Here is a 21,507-nt window from a genome sequence, read left to right as displayed (position 1 = left end):
CAGTATTCTCTCTTTTCACTAGATTCTTTGTCAGGGCAGTTAGAAGCCATATGTCCTATTTTATCACAATTGAAACATTTTAAAGGTAGCTTCCCTTTATACTTACCTTTGCCTCTCGGTAACCTTTTGGCTAATAATGCTTCAAACTCTTCTTGCTTCTTGATTTCCTCATACAGTTTGTGTACTTTTTCCATGTTCTTGCGAAATCTTTCACTTGCTCCACTGTGATCCCCTTTAGAGTACTTACTCATTCTATCATTGTAATCATCAGATTCTCTAATATGAAAAGAACTGAATGCAGATTCTACTTTATTTATTGAAGACCCACTGTTATCAAAATTACTTAACTCAAATGCATGTAGCTTACCAATAGTAGCATCCAAAGAAACTGGCATGTTAGGTACAGACCTCAATTCATTGATTGCAGAGACTCGAATAGCATAATCTGGTAGAAGGGTTCTCAACAACTTACTTGTTATATCCTTTTCTTCAATAGTTCCACCCGCTCCTTTAATTTGATTGACAGTCTCCTTTAGTCTTGTATTATATTGGGTTATGTTCTCACTTTCATTCATTCTCATGGATTCAAGTTGTCCTCTTAGACTATCTACTTTAGCTCTTTGAACATGTTCATCACCTCCATACACAGATATGAGCTTAGTCCACATTGCTTTTGCATCATTACAGCCTTCTAGATCATTAAACTCTGAGTCGGTCAATGCTGATGTTATTTCAATCATAGCTTGAATATGTTCTTGCTTTGCCTTCATCTCTTCCAAGGTCATAGGGTTGGTGCTCGGTGCAATGTAATCATTCTCCAGATAATATGTTGCATATTCTCCAATTCCTGATAAATGCAACTTCATCCTTTTCTGCCATGTGGAGAAACTTGACTTGTTCAGCTTCAGTGCATCCCTTTTATACATCTTCAGATCTTTGCCTCAAGTACCTTTAAACTTTTTCTTTCGGAGTCCAATGCTCTGATACCAATTGATAGTTCTGATACTTAATGTAAAGTACAGATGCCAATAGCCAACAAGATGAGAGGGGGGGGTGGGGGGGTGAATCATACAAACTTAAACTTTCATAAAATCAACAGATTCAACCTTGGTAACTTATACTTCAGCAACTTAACCAAAAAACTACTAAACATGTAAACTCATAAACACATAATCATCACAACACTCATAACACTAGATTTAACGTGGAAACCCAAATAGGGAAAAACCACTGTGGGATTTCGGACCCAATAAGAAATATACTCTTCTAGAGTATGCTCGGTTAAAAGCAAATCTTGTTAAAGATTACAAACACATTGCTAGATGTGACCCGGTTAAGGGATTTCCCTTAGATCTGTTAGGATCTTCACTTTGTTAGAAGTGACCTTGTTAAAGGATTTCAAACACTTAACTAGAATGTTACCTTGCTAGAGGGTTTACAAATAAGACTGTTAAGTCCACTCGGTTAAGAGATTTTTTGTCACTTACAAAATAACAGTAATAAAAATCTATCTGCAACTTCACATCTAAAATGCTAAAGCAGATTCTTATTTGCTCAAAACAATCTAGTCATAGGACTTATCTTGTCCCTTTGCTGGGCTCTCTACTCTGTTATTCAAATAGGTCTTCAAGCTTATGTGCTCGGTAATCACTATGTAGCATCCCTGTGCTTACACTTGCTCGCATACATTGTTTATTAACAATTCCTTATTTATAAACAATTGCTAACCGCTTAATCTCCTTGATCACATTTCCCATGATCAATCTTAGCCATCAGATCTTCAAACTTGACCAGGTTCAATGTATCCTTCTGATCTGAAAATGTTTTACCTTGCCTCGGGACTTGCATTCCCTTCTTGGAACTTGCACAAGGTTATTGTGGTTCAATCTGCGATGTAGATCTTCTTGCCGATTTTCCTTTGCCATAGATCCTTAACAAACTTCATGCACGACATACCAATCATTTATACATCTCCAGCTAATCATTGTCCTTCATTAAATAATGCTTTTATCCATCCAATGCACACTGTCACAACTCAGTTGCAACTCTGTAAATACTAAACTTTACTCGGTAGACATTTCGCCTTCATTAATCGATATCGATAACCTCAGGGTTTAGCGATTAGGTTCCTTAGGGTTTACCGACTAGGTTCTTTACTCGGTGACATAGTATAGTATTAACCTTACAATCAACAACATATGTAGGATATCAAAACAATCTAAACATCATGATCTCATCATTGTCTAACTTGGCAATAGTTGCCCATTGAATAACTTATTTCTCCTCTTATTCATCACATTCTTTCTGTATCTTTTACCGACATCTTAATTCTCTTCTAATCAATCTTCTCAAGATATGGCAACATCATACTGAATCAGATAATCAATCTCTTGACATCAATGACAAAATAATGTTATAAAGATAGTTATCATCCTTCTTCACTTATATCAATAATCTTCAACAACCTTCTCAATATCCTTAATGAATATCAACAATCTTTCTTTCTACTGAAATGCCAACAACAAGAAGATACTAATGCTGTGAATATCCCAAATATGCATAGGATTGTGCCATCTAACCCTTTAATATTTTCAAAGATGATTTTCATTTTTTATTTCTAGAGGAATTTGAGATCCTACTAAATTCCAAACACCAAATCCTTTGCCATTTCTCTAGAATGGACATCTCTCCTAGTAGGTCTAGCTTATTTATTATTTGTCCCTATATCTACGCTCTTCTTGATAGTTGTTTATATGAAGCTAAGCATCTGGCTTAAGCTTGGAGATTTAACTTTTATCAAACCCAAATAATCATTTAGCTATCAAACATGAAGCATAGATTGAAACATCTTAAATTGAGAGCCAAAGATTGAGTATCCATTATACCAATATTGATCGAGACACGATCTCGACCTTATCTCTTATAATGTTAGGACCTCACACTCAACAAGACTTGATCTCTAATATGCTTATTAATAGACTAGACCCATTAAATTAATATAAATTTAAAAATGATTTTTGATTTTTAAAATTTCTTTCTTATCCTTTTCAAATATTTAGTAAAATACACTTAAAATATCATATTTATTTATTATTCCACTTAAAAATTTAATTTTTTTAACAAAATGTTTCAAATTTTTATTATGAGACATTTTTACATCCATTACCAAAAATTTCAACCCTACTTTAACAACCATCTTTAAAAATCACGGTTACAGGCTGCGTTCTTTATATTTCATCATTAATTTTAATGGTATCCTCGCGCTCTATGTTTTTCACAATATTCAGCCCTCTGTTGATTCCAGTTTATGAGTTATCACTGAAAACATTCACTCATTCATGGATTTCTTGTTTTGCACATGAAGAATTTGATTTAATTTAATCCGATGGCTAATACCCACAAAAACAAAGGTGGCTTTGCAGCACAATTAGCCTTCAATAGAACCCATTTCATAATAGCTCTGTGCCTCGTTGTCACAACGTTCCTTTTAACGAGATTGCTGGATCGGTCTGTGTGTAGTTGTGGCATTCATGGACAAGAAAGTATCAGTTCCAATGCCCAAGGACAGAGCAGTACAATGCGGCGTGTTTTTGGAAAAAACAGTTTAGGATGGCCAGAACAGGGATATGGATCTCATATTTCTGTAAAAATTTATGTGTATGAAGAGTGGGAGGTGGATGGGTTGAAGGAGCTGCTCCATGGAAGAGATCATTCTATTAGTGAAGATTCATGTGCAAAAGGCCAGTGGGGAAGTCAGGTGCTCAATTAAGCTACCCATTTCTTTTTTGTTTTCTTGAGAAACCTAATTTGTCTTTATATATTGTTGATAGGGGATGATTTTATTTTTTGTTTATATGGAGTGGTAGCGAGTGTAAAATATTAGAAATATATGAACAATTTGGTGATGAATGAACCAAAACAAAGGCTATGTGCCCATTCATGCAGTGGGAGACAGTCTTGGGCTATATTTGAACATGCGTCATGTTACGCTACAACCTGAAATGTTTCTTCCGGCAATTGCCTTCAGTTACCAGTTTTCTGCAGCTCCTATGATATAAATTGTCCCATTCTCTCTTTATGTGTATAGTTGGGTAAGGTTATAGTATAACCGTTATACACCAGTTTAATGCAGATCGAGATAAGCTTGGGCCGTATTCTTAAGATTTACGAACGTAGGTCATGCTGAATCATACCCCGTAATTACAACACAACCTCGTTAAAGTCTGCTGGCTAGTGCTTCGCCATTACTCTGTAGCTCATTTGATGTAATTTGTCTATATAAAATGTATTATATTGGTATTGTTGGGCAAAGGTATGTGCACATTAATGCAGTTTGAGATAAGCTTGGGCCGTATCCTTAAGATCTATATTCACAGGTCATGCTGGGTACCATCCCTTGATGAAACATGACCTCCTTCGCACGGCCACCTGGAGTTTGGTGCAATGTTCGTTGTTGGGGTATACCTGATTTTTGCCCGAAGTAACAATTCCGAAAACGTAATTTGTTTTAACTTTTAGTAAAAACATATTCTATAATTAAATCATTTAGTAACTATTGAACTTCTAAAGTAAATAAGAAATTTACATTCAAAGATGATAGCAAAATGTTTCCTATTTGAATTCACTCTACACTTCTTAACAAGCAATCATGGTAGGGATTGGAAGGGAAAGCATGATAGGACGCCTGGAGACTGTTCATCACAACTAAGCACAAGAGCATGGAATGTCCAACCAAGACAATTGCACCCCTTGGCCCACAAGTGGTAGGAATTCCCGTCCATCCAACATGGGGTGGTGTGCTTACATTGTGGGAACTGGTCTGCTGCCTCTCCCTAACATGTCGCCTTTCTAACCCATACATGATTGCTTTTGTTCTAGAGTTTCATTTCCAACAACCAACCATACTAGGGATTGGAAGGAAAAGCATGATAGGACACCCGAAGATTGTTCATCACAACTAAGCCCAAGAGCACGGTATGTGCAACCAAGACAGTTTGACCCCTTGGCCCACAAGTGGTAGGAACGCCTGTCCATCCAACAAGGGGTGGTGTGCTTAGAATGTGGGAACCAGTTTGCTGCCTCTCCCTAACATATTTCCTCCAATTCCACATATGATTGCTTGTAGGGCAAGGAATAGATAAATTTACTAATTATAGAAATATAAATGGATTAGCAAAGATTATTATTTCTTGATCAAAGACACATACACATATATCATTCATCCACATTGCATACCGAGCACTTGCTGGATTACCAGTCTGCTGATTACTGATTTTAGATTTGTATATATGATCTGATCTCTTTGACATTTATTTCCTGTTCCATTTCCTTTCTGTTCAGCTTTCTCCTTCTATTCCTTTCATACTTTCATATTTTATCAAGGAGACACATCTCTTTGGAAAGAAACATCCATTTAAAGGGTCACGTCTCTTCATTGCTGCCTTATTATTTAAATCAGACTTGCACTTCTGATTATAGATTAAATGCCATTTTCCAATCATTTGATCCCTCCCATTCCATTCCTTATTTCCCTTTTATTTTATCATGTCTCCACAGCAGTGAGGTGTCGCTTTGAATGGAGATGGACCTCACCTTTTGTCATATTACTTGCTGCCTCTAATTGCTGTGTTAAAGCTTATGATAATCACCACACCTTGCTGTTCAGGAAAGAACTAGTTAATCTATTAACAAAAAAGAGGTTACAATTATAGGGATTACAAATTACTGTAGACATTTAAGTTTCTAACTACCTCTAACTACTGACTGTAGACATTTAAGTTTCTAACTACCTCTAACTATTGACTATTGTAGACTAACTAATTACAATATAAACCATTAAACTATATAAATAAATATTATTCTAACACCCTCCATTAATGGTCAATTTATCAAAAACAACAAGTTGCCCCGTAAATTTTACAAACTTATCCGAGCTCAAAGACTTGGTGAGTATAGTTGCAGTCTGATCCGTTGTCGGAACATACTGCAACTGAACTGATCTGTCTTCTACCAACTTGCGGATGTAGTGACAATGAAGCTCAACATGCTTGGTATGTTCATGGAAGACTGGATTTTTGGCCAGTTTAAGCACCCTTTGATTATCAGTATACAAGGGAGAAGGACCTGCTTGTGCCATCTGCATGTCAGAGAGCATCCTTCGAAGCCAAACTGCTTCACATGCGGCCTTGACTATTCCCCGTTATTCGGCTTCGGTTGAGGAAAGAGCCATGGTTTGTTGCTTCTTGTTTCTCCAAGTGACGACACTTGTACCCAAACCGAATACGTACCCAAAAGTGGATTTTCTGTCATCCATTGATCCTGCCCAATTTGAGTCAGTTTATTCAATTAGCTTTGGATCGTTGCACCTGCTATACAAAATGCCATAGTTTGAAGTGCCTTTCACATATCGCAACACTCGCTTCACTGCAATCTAATGATCAACTTTTGGGGCCGTCATGAAGCGAGAGATGTAGCTGACAACAAAATTGATGTCAAGTCTAGTGGCACTGAGGTAGATGAGGCTGTCTACTAGTTGCCTGAATTTGGTTTCATCTACTGCAGGTGAATCAGACTTGGCTGATAACTTCACCCCTTTCTCCATAGGTGTGGAAGCAGGTTTACAATCCTGCATTCGAAACTTGTCAAGCAAACTGCAGGCATACTTGGACTGTGAAATAAAGATACTGTCATTAGTTTGCCACACTTCAACACCTAAGCAATAATGGAGAAGCCCCAAATCTGTCATGTCAAAAGCTTGGCACAAGTCCTGTTTGATGGCTGTAATCAAATGTGCTGAATTGCCAGTAATGATCAAGTCATCCACATAGACAACGAGAAAAAGAATATCATCACCGGAGAGTTTGACATACAAATTAGTGTCAAAGGGACTGCGCTGAAAACCATGTTCAACCAAATATTGATCAATCTTGAAGTACCAAACCCGAGGGGCTTGCTTCAGGCCATATAGGTCTTTTACCAATCTACAAACGTGATGTTCTTTACCAGGAACTTTGAAGCCAAGAGGTTGAGTCATATAAACTTCTTCCTGCAAGTCACCATTCAAGAATGCACTTTTAACATCCACATGGTGAGGTTTCCATCCAAATTGAGCTGCAATGGCAAGAAGAAGATGAATTGTGTTCATCTTGGTAGTATGAGCAAAAGTCTCCTCGTAGTCAATGCCCTCCCACTGTGTAGATCCCCGAGCAACCAATTTGGCCTTGTACTTATCCAAAATACCATCTACATGATACTTGACTTTGTAAACCCATTTATAGCTGATAGGTTTCTTCCTAGGAGGCAAATCAGAAAGAACCCAAGTGTTATTCTTTAGAAGACTATGGTATTTTGTCTCCATAGCCTTTTCCCACTCAGGAATGCCTTTAGCCTCGAAATATGTCTGGGGCTCATGGATGCTGTGGATGTTGGCCATAAGTGCAAAGTTGACTGTATTCTGCTGCTTTCTCTTTTGGCGAACTGATCTATCCTCAAGAAGCTCATCATCACGAAGATCTCCTATTGTCTTGGCCCACCATTTAGGCCTGAGGGTAGAAGTACCAACATTTGGCATTGGAGGAACAACATCCCCTAGGTGCTGGATCGGTAGATTCCTCACCTTTAGAGTCAAAATGCTTTGAAGCCCTTCCATCATGAGAACCAAGAGGAAGACGAACACCAACAGCAGAAGTCTTCACAGCCTGATTCGTAGGACTAGGAGTAGTAGAAGGCATAAATGGACCAGTAGTCTCATCAACCACAACATCACGACTGAAAATGAGATGATTTGTCTCTACATCAATCAACTTGTAGGCCTTGTGGTTGTTGCTGTAGCCAGTAAACATAAGTGTTTGTCTCTTTAAATCCAGCTTAGCACGCTTGGTGTCTGGAATCCATACATGAGCAGTAGAACCGAAGACTTTCAAATGGCCCACTTTAGGCTTGCGTCTTGACCAGGCTTCTTCAAGAGTCATCTTCTTAACGACATGTGTAGGTGATCAATTTAGGAGGTAGACTGCAGTGTAAATTGCTTCAGCTTAGTATTTCTTAGGAACATTTCTATGCTCTATCATAGAACAAGCCATTTCAGTAATGGTGCGATTCCTACGTTTAACGACATCATTCTGTTGAGGAGTGTATGGTGTGGTGAGTTGGTGCTTAATGCCATGTGTAGCACAAAATGTAGAGAAGTTAGTGGAACAAAACTCCCCCTCATTATCTGACCTTAGAGTGACAATCTGAGAACCGGATTCTTTCTCAACTAAGGCATTAAACTGTTGAAAAGTACCGAACACGTCTGATTTATTCTTGAGAAAATACACCCACATTTTCTGACTGAAATCATCAACAAATAATAAACAGTACCCGGACCTAGTAACAGATGGAGTGTTCATTGGCTCACAAACATCAGTGTGAACCAATTGAAGGACCTTGGAGGCTCGCCAAGAATCGCCATCTAAGAATGGTGTCCTATGCTACTTCCCAGCTTGACAGGCTCCACAAACTCCATGATTTTGAGTTTGGATCTCAGGTAGACCAACAACCTGTTGTGACCATTTCACACATCGCCCCATCGCAAATGGGGACCCCCTCTTTTTGCTTGTTTTTCGCTTGTTTTCGCTTTCGTTTTTAGGATTTTGCTAGTTAGTTAGTCGTCTGGATTTAGGGTCAAGCCTTAGGGTTTTAAATTTTGTCTTTTCAGGCCAAAATCCAGTCGTTTTTGAGAGCCTTTCGAGCTTCCTTTTCTAGGATGCAAATTTTGAATGCAATGAATTCGCCAAAATGGTCTAATTTTCAATTGGAATGTTGATGCAGAGCTTAAATTTGTTTAAATGTTGAAAGTGAAATGTGAATTTTTATCCGATTGAATATTTTGACCAAATTTTGACTTTTTTGATTTTTAATCCTAGGCATTGGAATTGATTTGTTTTCGCCTCGTGAAGTGTTAAAATGTGAAAAATCATGTTATTTTGGTCTGTAGGAGCAAAATCGCTCCTGTCCCTCAGTCAAGGACGGGAGCTCATTTTCAAATATCTCATCGTCCCTGCAGAGTCCAGACAAATTTCGAGTTGGAAGTGATGGAGAACGGCGATATCTTTCCATTGAATATAAATTGAAGATTTTCATGAGCACAGAAATGCCTCCAGGAGGAAAATCGCTCCTGTCCCTCAGTGAAGGACCGGAGCTACAATTCAAATTTCGCCTTGTCCTTGCAAGATTTTGATGACTTAACAATTTGAAAGCGTCCAAAGCAAGATGCTTTGCCAAATGAATATAATTTGAGATGCAAAAACGAAGGAGAATGACCTAGAATGCCCATATCGCTCCTGTCCCTCTCCAAGGGACCAGGGCGAGGTACCTTGTAGCTCTCGTCCCTCTCCCAGGGACCAGAGCGATTTCCTTCATTATGCAAAATCCAGACAAAGGTCAAGGCAAGTTTACGTTCAAAAACAAGGAAAAACATGAGATAAATGCGTTGAATATAAATTGAAGATTTTTGGGACGTCCATAACAGTGCTAAATGCCTAGTTCGCTCCTGTCCCTCAGGAAGGGACCAGAGCGATTTTTGATATAATTGATTTTCTTGCAAAGTTACAAACAATGTCAAGGCATGGACGAATGGAGTGAAGAAGGACGAGTTCGTTGAATATAAATTTGGAACCTGGCAAAGTGAGACAAAGGCCACAAGGGAAGGATCGCTCCTGTCCCTCTCCAAGGGACTAGGGCGATACAATGGTGATGTTACTTCCTATGCAAGTTCAAGGTCGATACAAGTCAAGACAAGGTGGCGAGGGACATTTCAAGGCGTCTTTAGCAAGCACAAACATTCAAAGGTCGTCGCAATGATGAAATTCGCATTCTAAGACCTAGATCGCTCCTGTCCCTCAGGAAGGGACCAGGGCGATGTTGGATATATTGGCCATTTTATGCAAGATTTACGTAAGATCAAGGGTTCGCAATGTCTTGGAGGGTCCATGGATAGATAGAAAGGTGATGCATGAAGATTTCAAACGTAAAGTAATCACCAAAATGAACATATGGACCATATCGCTCCTGTCCCTCTCCAAGGGACTAGGGCGATTTGCTTTGGATTCCTCGTTTTGTTCCAAGTGCGTGCTAAGTTAAAGATTCACAAGGTTATGCAAGGTCCATGGCATCGTTTGAAGATAACATGCAAGAGTTTTGAACGTCCAAACGTTGCTAGTCATGCTAAAGACTCACATCGCTCTTGTCCTTTGGACAAGGACCAGGGCGATCCTATCAAAAGCACGCATATTCCTTCAAGATCAAAGCTAGGCGAGGATAAGCAAGGCAAGGGACATCGTTTGAAGGACATCACAATGAAGATCGAAGTGCAAAGTTGCCAAGGTTAAGGAGAAAACGTGGATCGCTCCTGTCCCTCTCCAAGGGACAAGGGCGATGATCCCTTTAATACGTCCAAACACATAATGAAGACAAATGGAATAAGCGCAAAAGACACGAACAAAGGATGTTATTCGCCAACAATAAAAGATCGAAGTTAAAAGATGCAAGATGGACGTGGAAATTTGGAGATCGCTCCTGTCCCTCTCCAAGGGACAAGGGCGATGAACACTCAAAAGGCCTTTAAGTACGCATGCAAGATGATCAAATTCGAAGGACTCATCATGATGATCGATTTTCAACGCGAAGATGAAGGAGTTGGACGTAAGAAATGCAAAATCAAGACCAAAATCATGGATCGCTCCTGTCCCTCTCCAAGGGACCAGAGCGATGAGGTACGTCCCTTCCTTTTTCCAATTTTGGCGCCAAATAAACAAATTTAAATTTCCTTAAATGCTAAATCGATTAAAAAATTGAAAATCCATTTTTATTTAGCATTTAATATGGCGTTATCTTTTATTAATTATTTTTGCCTTTATTAAAATCGAAATTTGCAAATTTAAAAACATAAGGCATTAATAATTAATTATTTAATTAATATAAAAATCGATTTGGAGCGCTCAATTAAGCAAGTCGGCCTTGTTATTTTATTGCAAATCATTTAAAAAATGGTTTTATTTATTCAAGTCGGCCTAGGGGATGAAAAGGTGTGAGCGCTATTTATAAGGGGAGTGAAATGTTCATTTTCACATCATTATTTTTTTTCACATGCGATCTTGAGGGGAAGCGAAGGTGATGCGAAGTATATCATTAAGTGTGGAGTGCGAATTGCGTTGAAGACCAAAGGTGGTGCGAATTTCATTCATCCAAGGGTGGCGCTTAGTTATCAAAAGGTGGTGCGAATTTGAAGACCACACCAAAGGCGAACTTGGAGATCCATCTAAGACCACGCCAAAGGCGAATTTGAAGACCACACCAAATGCGAACTTGAGGATACATTAAGGCGAATTTGCTAAAGACTTGGAGGATTTGTTTGAGCGATTTGTCAAGGATAAATTTGAAGATCATTTAAGACCACGTCTAAGGCGATACTTGAAGATCACGTTCACTCCAAAGGTGGCAAAATCAATTTTGAGGAGATCATATTGAAGATTATTTTATACCTCAATTTTGCCTAGGCGAATTTTGTTTTTGCATTCTAGAGTTAGCTCTCTATTGAGGTATGGCGATTTATTATTATTGCTTTATTCATTTATCGTCATATTTCAAATTTTGAAATTTTGAATTTTGAATTTCTCTTAGCTCAATCGTTGTTTTTTAGGAAATGATAACTCTAAAGACTTATCATGAGGTTTCCTAAAAACTTTATCTCTCTAATCAACGTTATTTATTGCAAAATCTATTTCTTATAATGAAATGTTGTGTAGGTATGGCGACCCCAAAGGCGGGAGCATCCACCAGCCGCTCAGCTCTCATGAAAGAAGATCAGAAGACCGAAGAAGTGGAGACCAAGATAGTATCGAAGTGGAGCAACATTGGAGATACCAACTTGGGGAACTTTAGCACGAAGAAGTTCCGAGAGGTCCCTTACATCGGCAAGCCATCACCTGTCGCCCGAAGAATAATAGAGAGTGGCATCATCAAGGCGGCCGGTTTTCCTCCAGCTATTCAGTGCCACGAGTTGATGATCGAGTGTGCCCGTCACTACAATCCACAGTCCAGGACAATTGTGTCCAATGAGGGAAACACTTTGGCGTACCTTTCAGAGGAAGCCATAAGTGAAGCCTTCCATCTTCCAGAGCACAGGGACATGATATACAAGAGCATTGAAGGAGCCAGATCAGTGTACGATGATGATCCAGATGCTTGCCTAAGCATAATCAACAAGAACTGGCTACTCAAGAGTCGTCCCCGTCTAAGCAAGGTACCTAACACACCGCACCGGATTGATTTCCAGGAGGAGTACAAAGATTTGATTACCATGCTCAACAGAGTTACAGGAGCACCTCATGCCTTCTATTTTGAGAAGTGGATGTTTTACTTCATCCAGGTGATTGTTCAAGGAAAGGGTACAATACATTGGGCTAGGATAATTAGTCATTGCTTGGACGTACAGTTAAGGAGACTCAGGGCTACCAAGTCCTTCCACATGAGTTCATACGTCATCTATGCCTTAATCAGGAGCGTTGAGTACGCAGGACTACCTCACAGAGGAGTGATTGGAAGAGGACCCGGCGAGGTCAGAGCTTGTGAATCCTATACCTACTTGCATCATCCGCCAGGGAAAAACTACAAGTTAGTCAATGATACTTTCACGATGAACATCACGAGGACGTTGCAAGGTGGGATTCACAACAGATTATCTCAAGATGCCCAGGAGTTCATCAAGAGGTACGGTGCTTGGTTCATTCAGTTTCCCAAGTTCATTTACATTAGAGTGCATGGATGTCCTTTACCTCCATACATGTTGCCGAGGTACCCGACAGACAGAATTGTGTTACTTGAAGTAACAAGGCAGTTGGCAGCATATGTGAAGGCATTCAGACACAGACATCAGAATGGAGTTCAGGTACCTATTATTTTGGGTAATTCAGTTGAGGTATGTCCTAATGTCTTAGCCATGGATGACGCAGAGAAGGAGTTAGCCTTGTATTCTTTTTCATCTTTTGCTTGGAGGAATAGTTTTGATCCCCATGGACATTTAGAGGAGACGGTCGGTAGAAGATTTAGACATGAGCACCAAATTGAAGATTTTATGGTGAACCTCCTAGATGATCTTGAAGTGAAACGTAAGATACATTCCAGATTGCCTTTGGATTTCATCAGGAAATGTAGGATTTACAGAGTGGCCGACCAAGCTCAGGACAATGGCAGGCACATCCAGTCTTCATATGATAGAGAAAGCAAAACAATAAGTTTGAATTGGAATGAGCCCGAGGTCGTGGATTTAGATGATTTGATGGCACCAGTCTTGTCTTGTACTCGCAGATGGGTAGACGTTCAGCATCAGAAGTTGAGAGAACAAGGCGTAGCTATGTCTTTTACTTTGGAAGAAAAGCCAGCCGAAGGTGGAGCAAGTGTTAGTGAAGGCAATCCTAATCCTAGGAATTCAGGTGAAGGTAACCTTCGATGTGCCAGTGAGGGCAATCTCCATTCAAGAGGTTCAAAGAGAAAGGAAAGATCAGAAAAGAAGGAGTCTTCCAAGAAAAAACAAGGTGCCAACAAAGATCAAACACCAGGTACTTCTTCTAGACCAGAGAATAGTACAATTCGAGTAGAAGAGTCCATGGAGTCGATGGTACAGAATGACAGACAGGAGGAAGGACAGGCACAGCATGTTTCGTCAGATGGATCTCTCCAAGATTATGAGTTAGAAGAGGATAATGAAGTAACATCTCCTCCCAGACAAGAAGAAATAGTACACAAAGAAATTCAAGTTCAAGAGACCAGATCGAATATTCCAGATTGGTTGAAGGAAAGATTGACCAAGGTGATCGTCGTAGAGGACGAGGACAGTGCAATTGATTTAGAGAGCCTTGTTGGACGTTCACATATGACAACAGAGAAGAAGAAGGCTACAAAGATGTCCAAGATGATTCGAGATGAGACTGGATCTAGAAAACTGCAGATAGCTACACCGGCAGCAGATAAATATGAGGGTGAGATCCTAGCAGAGGATTATGATATACAGACTTTTGAGTTAGGACCATCCACAGCAGAGCAGACTTTAGATGATGCCACCGACACATTTGAGGCATTGAAGGACAAGTTTAGAGAAGAAGTAGAAAAGAATAGAAAGCTGGAGAGAGAGGTCGGTGCATGGAGGACATATTTCAGTCACATCAATGAACCTTTGGGACGTCAGGATCCAGTTAGATCACCAGTGCAGGCATTGCCCCTTCAATCGATCAATGAAGCAGAAAGATTCAGGAACTTGGTCCAGCGTACATGTAGTTGGATGGATAGATCTCATACAATGGCCATAGAGTTTGTTACAAGGATGTCGAAGATCATTCATCAGGCTATCCAAGTTCTTGAGATTATCCACAGATTGATGGCAACAGTAGCTGCATTTGCCCATACCAAGGACGTTGTCATCCCTGTCTTGAAAGTAATAAGACACACATCCAGAAGAATTTTAGCGCAAGAGAGGATCTTGGAAGGTGATTCTCACAGTTTGTTCCAGTGGTCAACCTTACTCCATATAAAGAGTGTTCTCTTCGAGGACATTAGTGTTAGATGTGGTCAAGTTGAGGAGGTGATCAATCCGATCCAGGACAGAGTATTTGAGGTACTTCGTACCATTCTTGGCAGAAGGATCGAGGTCGAGACAGATGTGGATATCCAGGAATTTGAGGATAGAATCAAGATCATCTTTCGCAAGGACGCAGATGTTACAGATGAGCAGTATGATCAGATGTATGCCACCATGCTCCTGATTGGTAGAACGAAGGAACTTGAACCTACTTGGGACGCAGCTCTTCTAGATGCATTCGATCAGGTCATCCACTTAGAAGAGAGTATCAAGAATCTTCCCGAGATTCCAATCACAGAAATCGAAGGAATCGTGACAAAATTCATTGCATATGCTAAGAAAGAGAATTGGAAAGGGAATAAGATTCTAGATGAAAGGTTGTTACAGATGACATGACATCTTATTTCTCATTGGTTGATACCTCCTAGATTTTTGTGCCAAATTTAATATTTGGCTATGTATTTAATATTGTTCAGTAAAAAGGAGGTCATTTGTAACAAACCCTAATTAGGGTTTAGGTGTCATGATCTTGTCCGTTGATTTACTTTCAATCTGGACCTTTCATTGTAACTGGGGATGCTATTTATACCCCCATTTTTCATTTCATTTGGTAATAGTGAATAGTTAATAGTCGAATAGTCAGATAAGAGTGAAATAGAGAGATTAGAATTAGAAGCAATTTCATTTTGTAGCAAGATTGAGTCTTGAAGAGAGAAATTCAAGCAATTGTTGTATATGATGACTTGGAAATCAATAAAATATTGAAGTTATGGTGTTTTGTTGCAAATTTCTTAAGTTATCTTCATGGTTGTTGGATATACTTGAATCACGCTCAATCAGAGTAGTTTGTTAATTTGAAAGACTAAGTGTGAGATTTGATATTTGGTAGGATTCGCTATCCAAACCACTAGCTTCTTGCTGATTGTAGGAACGCCTTGCGTGGTCGACTGGAGAACATTTTGAGTCCCTAACCTTCAAGCATTTTCGTATCTAGGATATGTACCTTCGTAGTAGTGTCCTTGGTCTTTGATGCATTGAACATCATTATTACCTTAGAAGATCGCACTAATTTCAATTGAGTTGTTATCTTATGGCAAAATTGAAGTTGGTTGAGTCTTGCCAAATCTCATTCATGCTAAGTCGTTCATAGGGTTAGGCTAGATTAGACTTCCTTAAACCCTATCTTTTGCTTTTTTTTTGAAAGTTCCTTTTTAGTTTAGTAGAATCTTCGAGCCTTTGGAATCCGTAAGACGCCTTGGAGGAAACAGCAAATCACATCATACCACTAAAAAGCTTGTCCACACGTGGAGACCCCACTAAAAGAACCTTGGAGTCCATCTAACTGATCCTTTTGCAGATCTTCAGCAGTTAGAGACTATTTTCTCAAGAGAGGATAAGATACCTATTGGTATTTTATTCTGTGTATGATTGTGTATAAAATACACGTCAACACAACCAAACCCTCCCGAGATAGTTGAGAGAGATAGTGCATGTTTAAGTGCCTATAATGCTGATGCTAAAGTGTTCTGATGGATGTACTCCTAGCAACCAGAGCGTGCTCCTGAGAATTGCCGAAATCAGAAAGTCTATACAAACCATGATCCTCAAGGCCCATAGCAATTGTAGTACGAGTCTCCCTATCAACAATGCTGCAGATGGACGAAGTGAAGACAATATCTAATTGAGGAGAATGCCTCATGATCTAATTGACGGAGAGAAGATTATGTTCCATGCTTGGAACATAGTAGACATTAAGAAAAATTAAATTTCTACCTCCTGAGTGAATCTGGACAGTGCCCTTACTAACAACTATGTACTCTTCTCCTCCGAAGATTACTGAATCCGAGAATGGTTCAAATTTCGTGAACCAATCCCAACGATGAGTAAAATGCCGTGAAGCCCCTAAATCAATAGACCAGGTAGAAGAGTGTACTAGATCTGCTCTTCTCTTGGCCATAAAGGCATAGAATGCAGATTCTTTTTGCTCTGAGTGCTCTACGACATTTGCTTTCTATTGAGACCCTCCGTGCTTCTTTTGTTTAGAAGCCAATCGAATTCAACACTCGGCCTTCATGTGACCAAACTTATGACAATAATTGCACTGAACGTTCTTCTTGTTGTTGTTGTCCTGAGAAGAACCAGAGCCTTTCAGCTGAGAAGATGGAGCCTTCTCTTTGTTCTTAGCAGAAGATTTAGCAGAGAACACTTGCTCGGTGGAGGCGGAACTGGTACTACTTCCAAACTGCTGTCAACACCGATCTTGTTGTAAAAGCTTGTTACAAAGATCGAGAAACTTCAAATTGACGTTAGTGGAAGTGATATTCAACGTTTCAATGAAATGCTCTTAAGATTTTGGCAAACTCTTCAAAGTGATGACGACCATGTCCTCTTCCTCCATTGTGCGACCAATCGCCTCAAATTGATCACGGATGTCCTTGATCTTTGTCAAGTGATCCTGCAGAGGTGTCCTCTCGTCCATCATAATTGAAAAAAGTATGTTCTTCAGAAAGAATGCTCTGCTCTTGTCAGAGGTTTCATGAAGACTCTTCAAATGATCCCACATCTCCTTCGCAGTTTTTCTGGAAGGCACCTGAGGTAGCTGCTCATCGGTGATGGAGAGTTTAATGAGCATGACTGCTTCCCGGTTGCGCTCATCCCATTTGTCTAGATCTTTTTCGACAGTACTTGGACGAGAAGACGTGCCCAAGACAATTGTATCAAAGCATCGGTAATCAAAAATTGTCAACATGCATTGCTTCTAGGTGTTGTAGTTGCGACTATTGAATTTTTGGCTACTTTCGAGCATAATGTTTGTCAGAGATGCCATCACGTACCTTGAGGTTGAATTGGTGAAGGCACAAATTCCAATGCATGAAAACCAACAAATGAAAAGAGGTTTTAAAAAATAAATTTACAATTCAAATTCTAAGGCAAAAATTGAAACCCTAGCACGGTTTTCGAGGCAGAAATTTTTCGGAAGACCCAGAAAATTCTGAAAGGAACCCAAAAGAGATTTCGAAAAACCCACCAAGAATCTGCAATCAAAAAAATTCCGCCTATAAACAAGGGTCAAAACCTTAGACGTATTTGCGAAAACCCTAGGCGACCATTAAAGCTTAGATGATGCAGTGACCCAGAAGAAATCATGAAAATCTTCACAGAGGCATGGAAAAATATAGAGGGTAAAAACCCTAGCCACTGTCATCGTCACGAAAATGAAAAAAAAAACCATGACCCATAATACGTTGCAACCACGGTAGATTGCGAGCAAAAATGCTGAAAAAAGCTATGAAATTGCGGAAAAATCGCGAGCTTAAAGGAAGAACTTTGACGTCGCCGCGACGCTGGAGAAACACCCACGAAATCGCGGATAGAGCTCAAAAATAACAGTGCAATTGTGAAAATCGCGGAAAACCTAGAAAATTTATGTAGAAAAACGTGTCATGAAAATGGGTGAAAATTGCGTGAAATGCAGAATGCGAACAGAAGAATGCGACGTTGAAAAACCCTTCGTTTTTTCTCAGCAAAAAACCCCATAAATTTGCAGAAGAGGGTTTTGATTTTTCATGAGAAAGACTCACAAAAATCAGAAAACAAAAAACCCTCGATTTTTCCTTTAAAAAATCCGCAGTTTTTAGGGCATAAAAGACAAAAAAAAGATGATCTTCAAAAGCTTTAAAAATTCCTTTCGAAATTTTAGAAGACCAAATTTTTTAGTGCTTGGGCTCTGATACCATGTTCAGGAAAGAACTAGTTAATCTATTAACAAAAAAGAAGTTACAATTATAGGGATTACAAATTACTGTAGACATTTAAGTTTCTAACTACCCCTAACTACTGACTATTGTAGATCAACTAATTACAATATAATTGACCATTAAACAATATAAGGAAATATTGTTCTATATTTTTCCTAACTTAAGTGCTGCTTTTACCAATTGCTGCTCATTGATAATCGATGATATTAATATATGCATGCCATTAACTTGGGCATCAATAATGAAGTCAGCCTGATACTGGTTTATATTTATTCCTTAGTCTAGTTGGCCCATCCCTTAATAGGGTCTAATTGCTCTTAGTCAGCCTTCTCATAATTAATCACTGCCAAATGTTAATTGCCTTTATCTTAGGTTGGTCCCTTGCATTTAGTTAATTGCCTATTCTTAATTATATAAAGCCGCGACTAGGGTTTGTGACTAGGGTTTATGACGGCTGCAAGTAGGGTTTATGAAGGCCGCGAGTAGGGTCTAAGACGGGACTGTCCACCCTTCCCAAGATTGCTTGTCCTCAAGAAAATTTTAAATTGGGATGATTAAGTTGATGTCTTAATAGGAAGATGGTGTGATCTTTGCAAATTTCTTTTAATGAAAATCGATCAAATAATTCACTTTCGCTGCACTACTCTGATTATCACAAGTTGTTAATTTGAAGTTTTGAACTGCTTATCCAAGGTATTGAAAATTTGCAACGTTTGTAATTTAAAGACAAGTTTTTTCTCATCTCTCTTTTCATCACTTGAAAATGTAAAGGATTGATTTGGATTGGCCCAACATATGCACACCATCTTGGATATCTCTTTGTGTTAACACAAGAACTGAACATATATTAAGATGAGGATTAGAAGCATGACACACATCTAAGGTCTTAATTGCGACGTTCTTTTCAAAAAGAATGAATTTATATCCCTTTTTGGTTCCCAGTAGCAAAGCCTAAAGCAGTAGGTTAAGCTGTTTTTTCTCTCATCACTTAAAAATGTAAAGGATTGATTTGGATTGACCCAACATATGCACAACATCTTGGATATCTCTTTGTGTTAACACAAGAACTTAACATATATTAAGATGAGGATTAGAAGCATGACACACATCTAAGGTCTTAATTGCAATGTTCTTTTAAAAAAGAATGGATTTATATCCCTTTTTGGTTCCTTTTATTGTCTTCATATTCTGTAACTAGTTCAATCATAAGGTTTCCAGGCTTATTCTCTTTCATATATATGGTATTAGATTTTGGTCTTGCAATAGAATAAGAAAGATTGTCCATTTATGTTGCATGTGTTCTTATTGCAAGCGAAGGCTTCCAAGTCCTAACAATTTCTGCTTATTCTTTTTGATATCATACATGTTGCAATAGTGTATTAGGAGTTTTTCTTGACCAATAATTACTTTCATTTTTGAATGGATTGGCCATATGGATATTACAAATATGAACCAATCTTGTATGTCAACTATCATTGTTTCTATGCCATTCACTAGGTTAAAGGGGTATAACTGACAGTTGTTATGATTGAAAGCATGGCTTGTTATGCCCAAGTGTTACTTAGCAGTGTTAACAGAGGATCCTTGCCCTATTGAGGCTGTTAAATAAAGCTATATATAGTCTTGACAAAGAGCTTTCATACTTAGTTCAGTAATGTTATTATCAGTTGAACTGTCCTTGGTATGAGCATACTAGAGAGATTGATATTTATGTAACTCATCCTTAAGGTCCCTTATATCTGTAACTTAGTATTTTGAGTCAATTGAATTGAGAAGCCCGTTGTCTTAAATAATAATCAGTAATTCCTTTGCAGGAACCTATCTTGCCAAACTGTGTTTGGGGGTTGGTTTCTTCTTATGCCCTTGAACTATGTTTACATTTATATAGTTGTGGGGTTGATAAAGTTTGTTAAAAACTGTTGTAATATGTTTTGAGGAATTAGATCCTCTGTTGAACCAAACTTTTAGTAGTGAGGACCTTCCTAATTGTGTTCACTTGGTTTTGAGAATTTGATTTGTGGAAGTTGTTTCCATGAGCTATTTATTCAGACTGAACTAATCAAAGGATGTAATTTCAATCAAGGGTTCACTATTTTGGTTATTCTTATCTTTACTTTACTGTGGATGATATGATTAGTTCTCTTGATATTCCTATTGATTGTCACAGATTTTCTTTGTTTGCTCCAAAGTTTACAGAATTATGACTTCTACAAGTCCTATTTTGGAGTTTGTTCATGATTCAGATTCTGTGGGTTTCTATTTTTCATTTTGGATTTTGTCCAGCTTGTCAAGATGCTGTAGATATCGTGACCATGTTAATTCCTGTGAATAATCTGACGATCAAATTCTATTGGGAAAATATGATTCCGGTTTGAAATATTGACTCTCTTAACATAAAGTTTTCGGGTGATAATTCAAGGTTTTGTGTCTTAATTTTGTTGATATAAACTACCTTAGAATCTTGATGAATAATCATTGCATTTTGAAAGGACTAATGGTACTTGAGAGCTCTTATAGAGCTTAAATCGTTTGGCTTTTTCATAATTATTAGGCATAATGTAATCATAAAATACACGTGGTGTAAACAGGCTGAAAACGAGCAAACACATAAATACACATAAGACACTAAGCAAACATGAGAAAGGCACACCTGTAAAGCACACATGGAGTAAACATGCTGGAAACACATTGGACACGGAAGATGCAAAACTCAAGGCACACACTCATATGGAGTAAACTTGCTGAAAACACGTCAGACATGAAGCAAACACATAAGTCATGAAACATACACATAAATGAATGTAAGGCATAAATACACGTAAGGCATGAAACAATGCACTTAAATACACGTGAGGCAGGAAGCAACATGAAGCATAAATACATTAAGGCATGAAGTAATACACATAAATACACGTGAGGCAGGAAACATACATGTAAGGCATGAAGCATAAATACATGTAAGGCATGAAGTGATACACGCAAGGCATGAAGCATAAATCTAAGGCATGAAGCATAAATACATGTAAGGCATGAAACATAAATACATGCGAGGCAGGAGGCATACATTTGAAAGGCAAATGCATATATAAGTGCAATGTTGACGTATTTGATTTTATTCTTTGATTCACTCAAGAA

At 38.6% G+C, this 21,507-nt stretch overlaps 1 protein-coding gene across 1 annotated transcript in view; it reads left to right on the top strand.

Annotated features, from left to right (window-relative positions):
- Positions 1-3,254: 3,254 nt before the first annotated feature.
- Positions 3,255-21,507, top strand: part of LOC131057420 (probable glucuronosyltransferase Os03g0107900) — a 107,422-nt gene continuing 89,169 nt past the window's right edge. Inside the window, exon 1 of the mRNA XM_057991599.2 lies at positions 3,255-3,757. Within this exon, the coding sequence (XP_057847582.2) occupies positions 3,386-3,757 (372 nt within the window). The 5' untranslated portion in view covers positions 3,255-3,385. The remainder of the gene's footprint in view (positions 3,758-21,507) is intronic.

Source organism: Cryptomeria japonica, chromosome 5 (assembly GCF_030272615.1).
Source record: "Cryptomeria japonica chromosome 5, Sugi_1.0, whole genome shotgun sequence".
Classification (NCBI taxonomy): Eukaryota; Viridiplantae; Streptophyta; class Pinopsida; order Cupressales; family Cupressaceae; genus Cryptomeria; species Cryptomeria japonica.
Note: the sequence above shows the minus strand (reverse complement) of the source record. Positions and strands in the feature narration are given on the sequence as shown.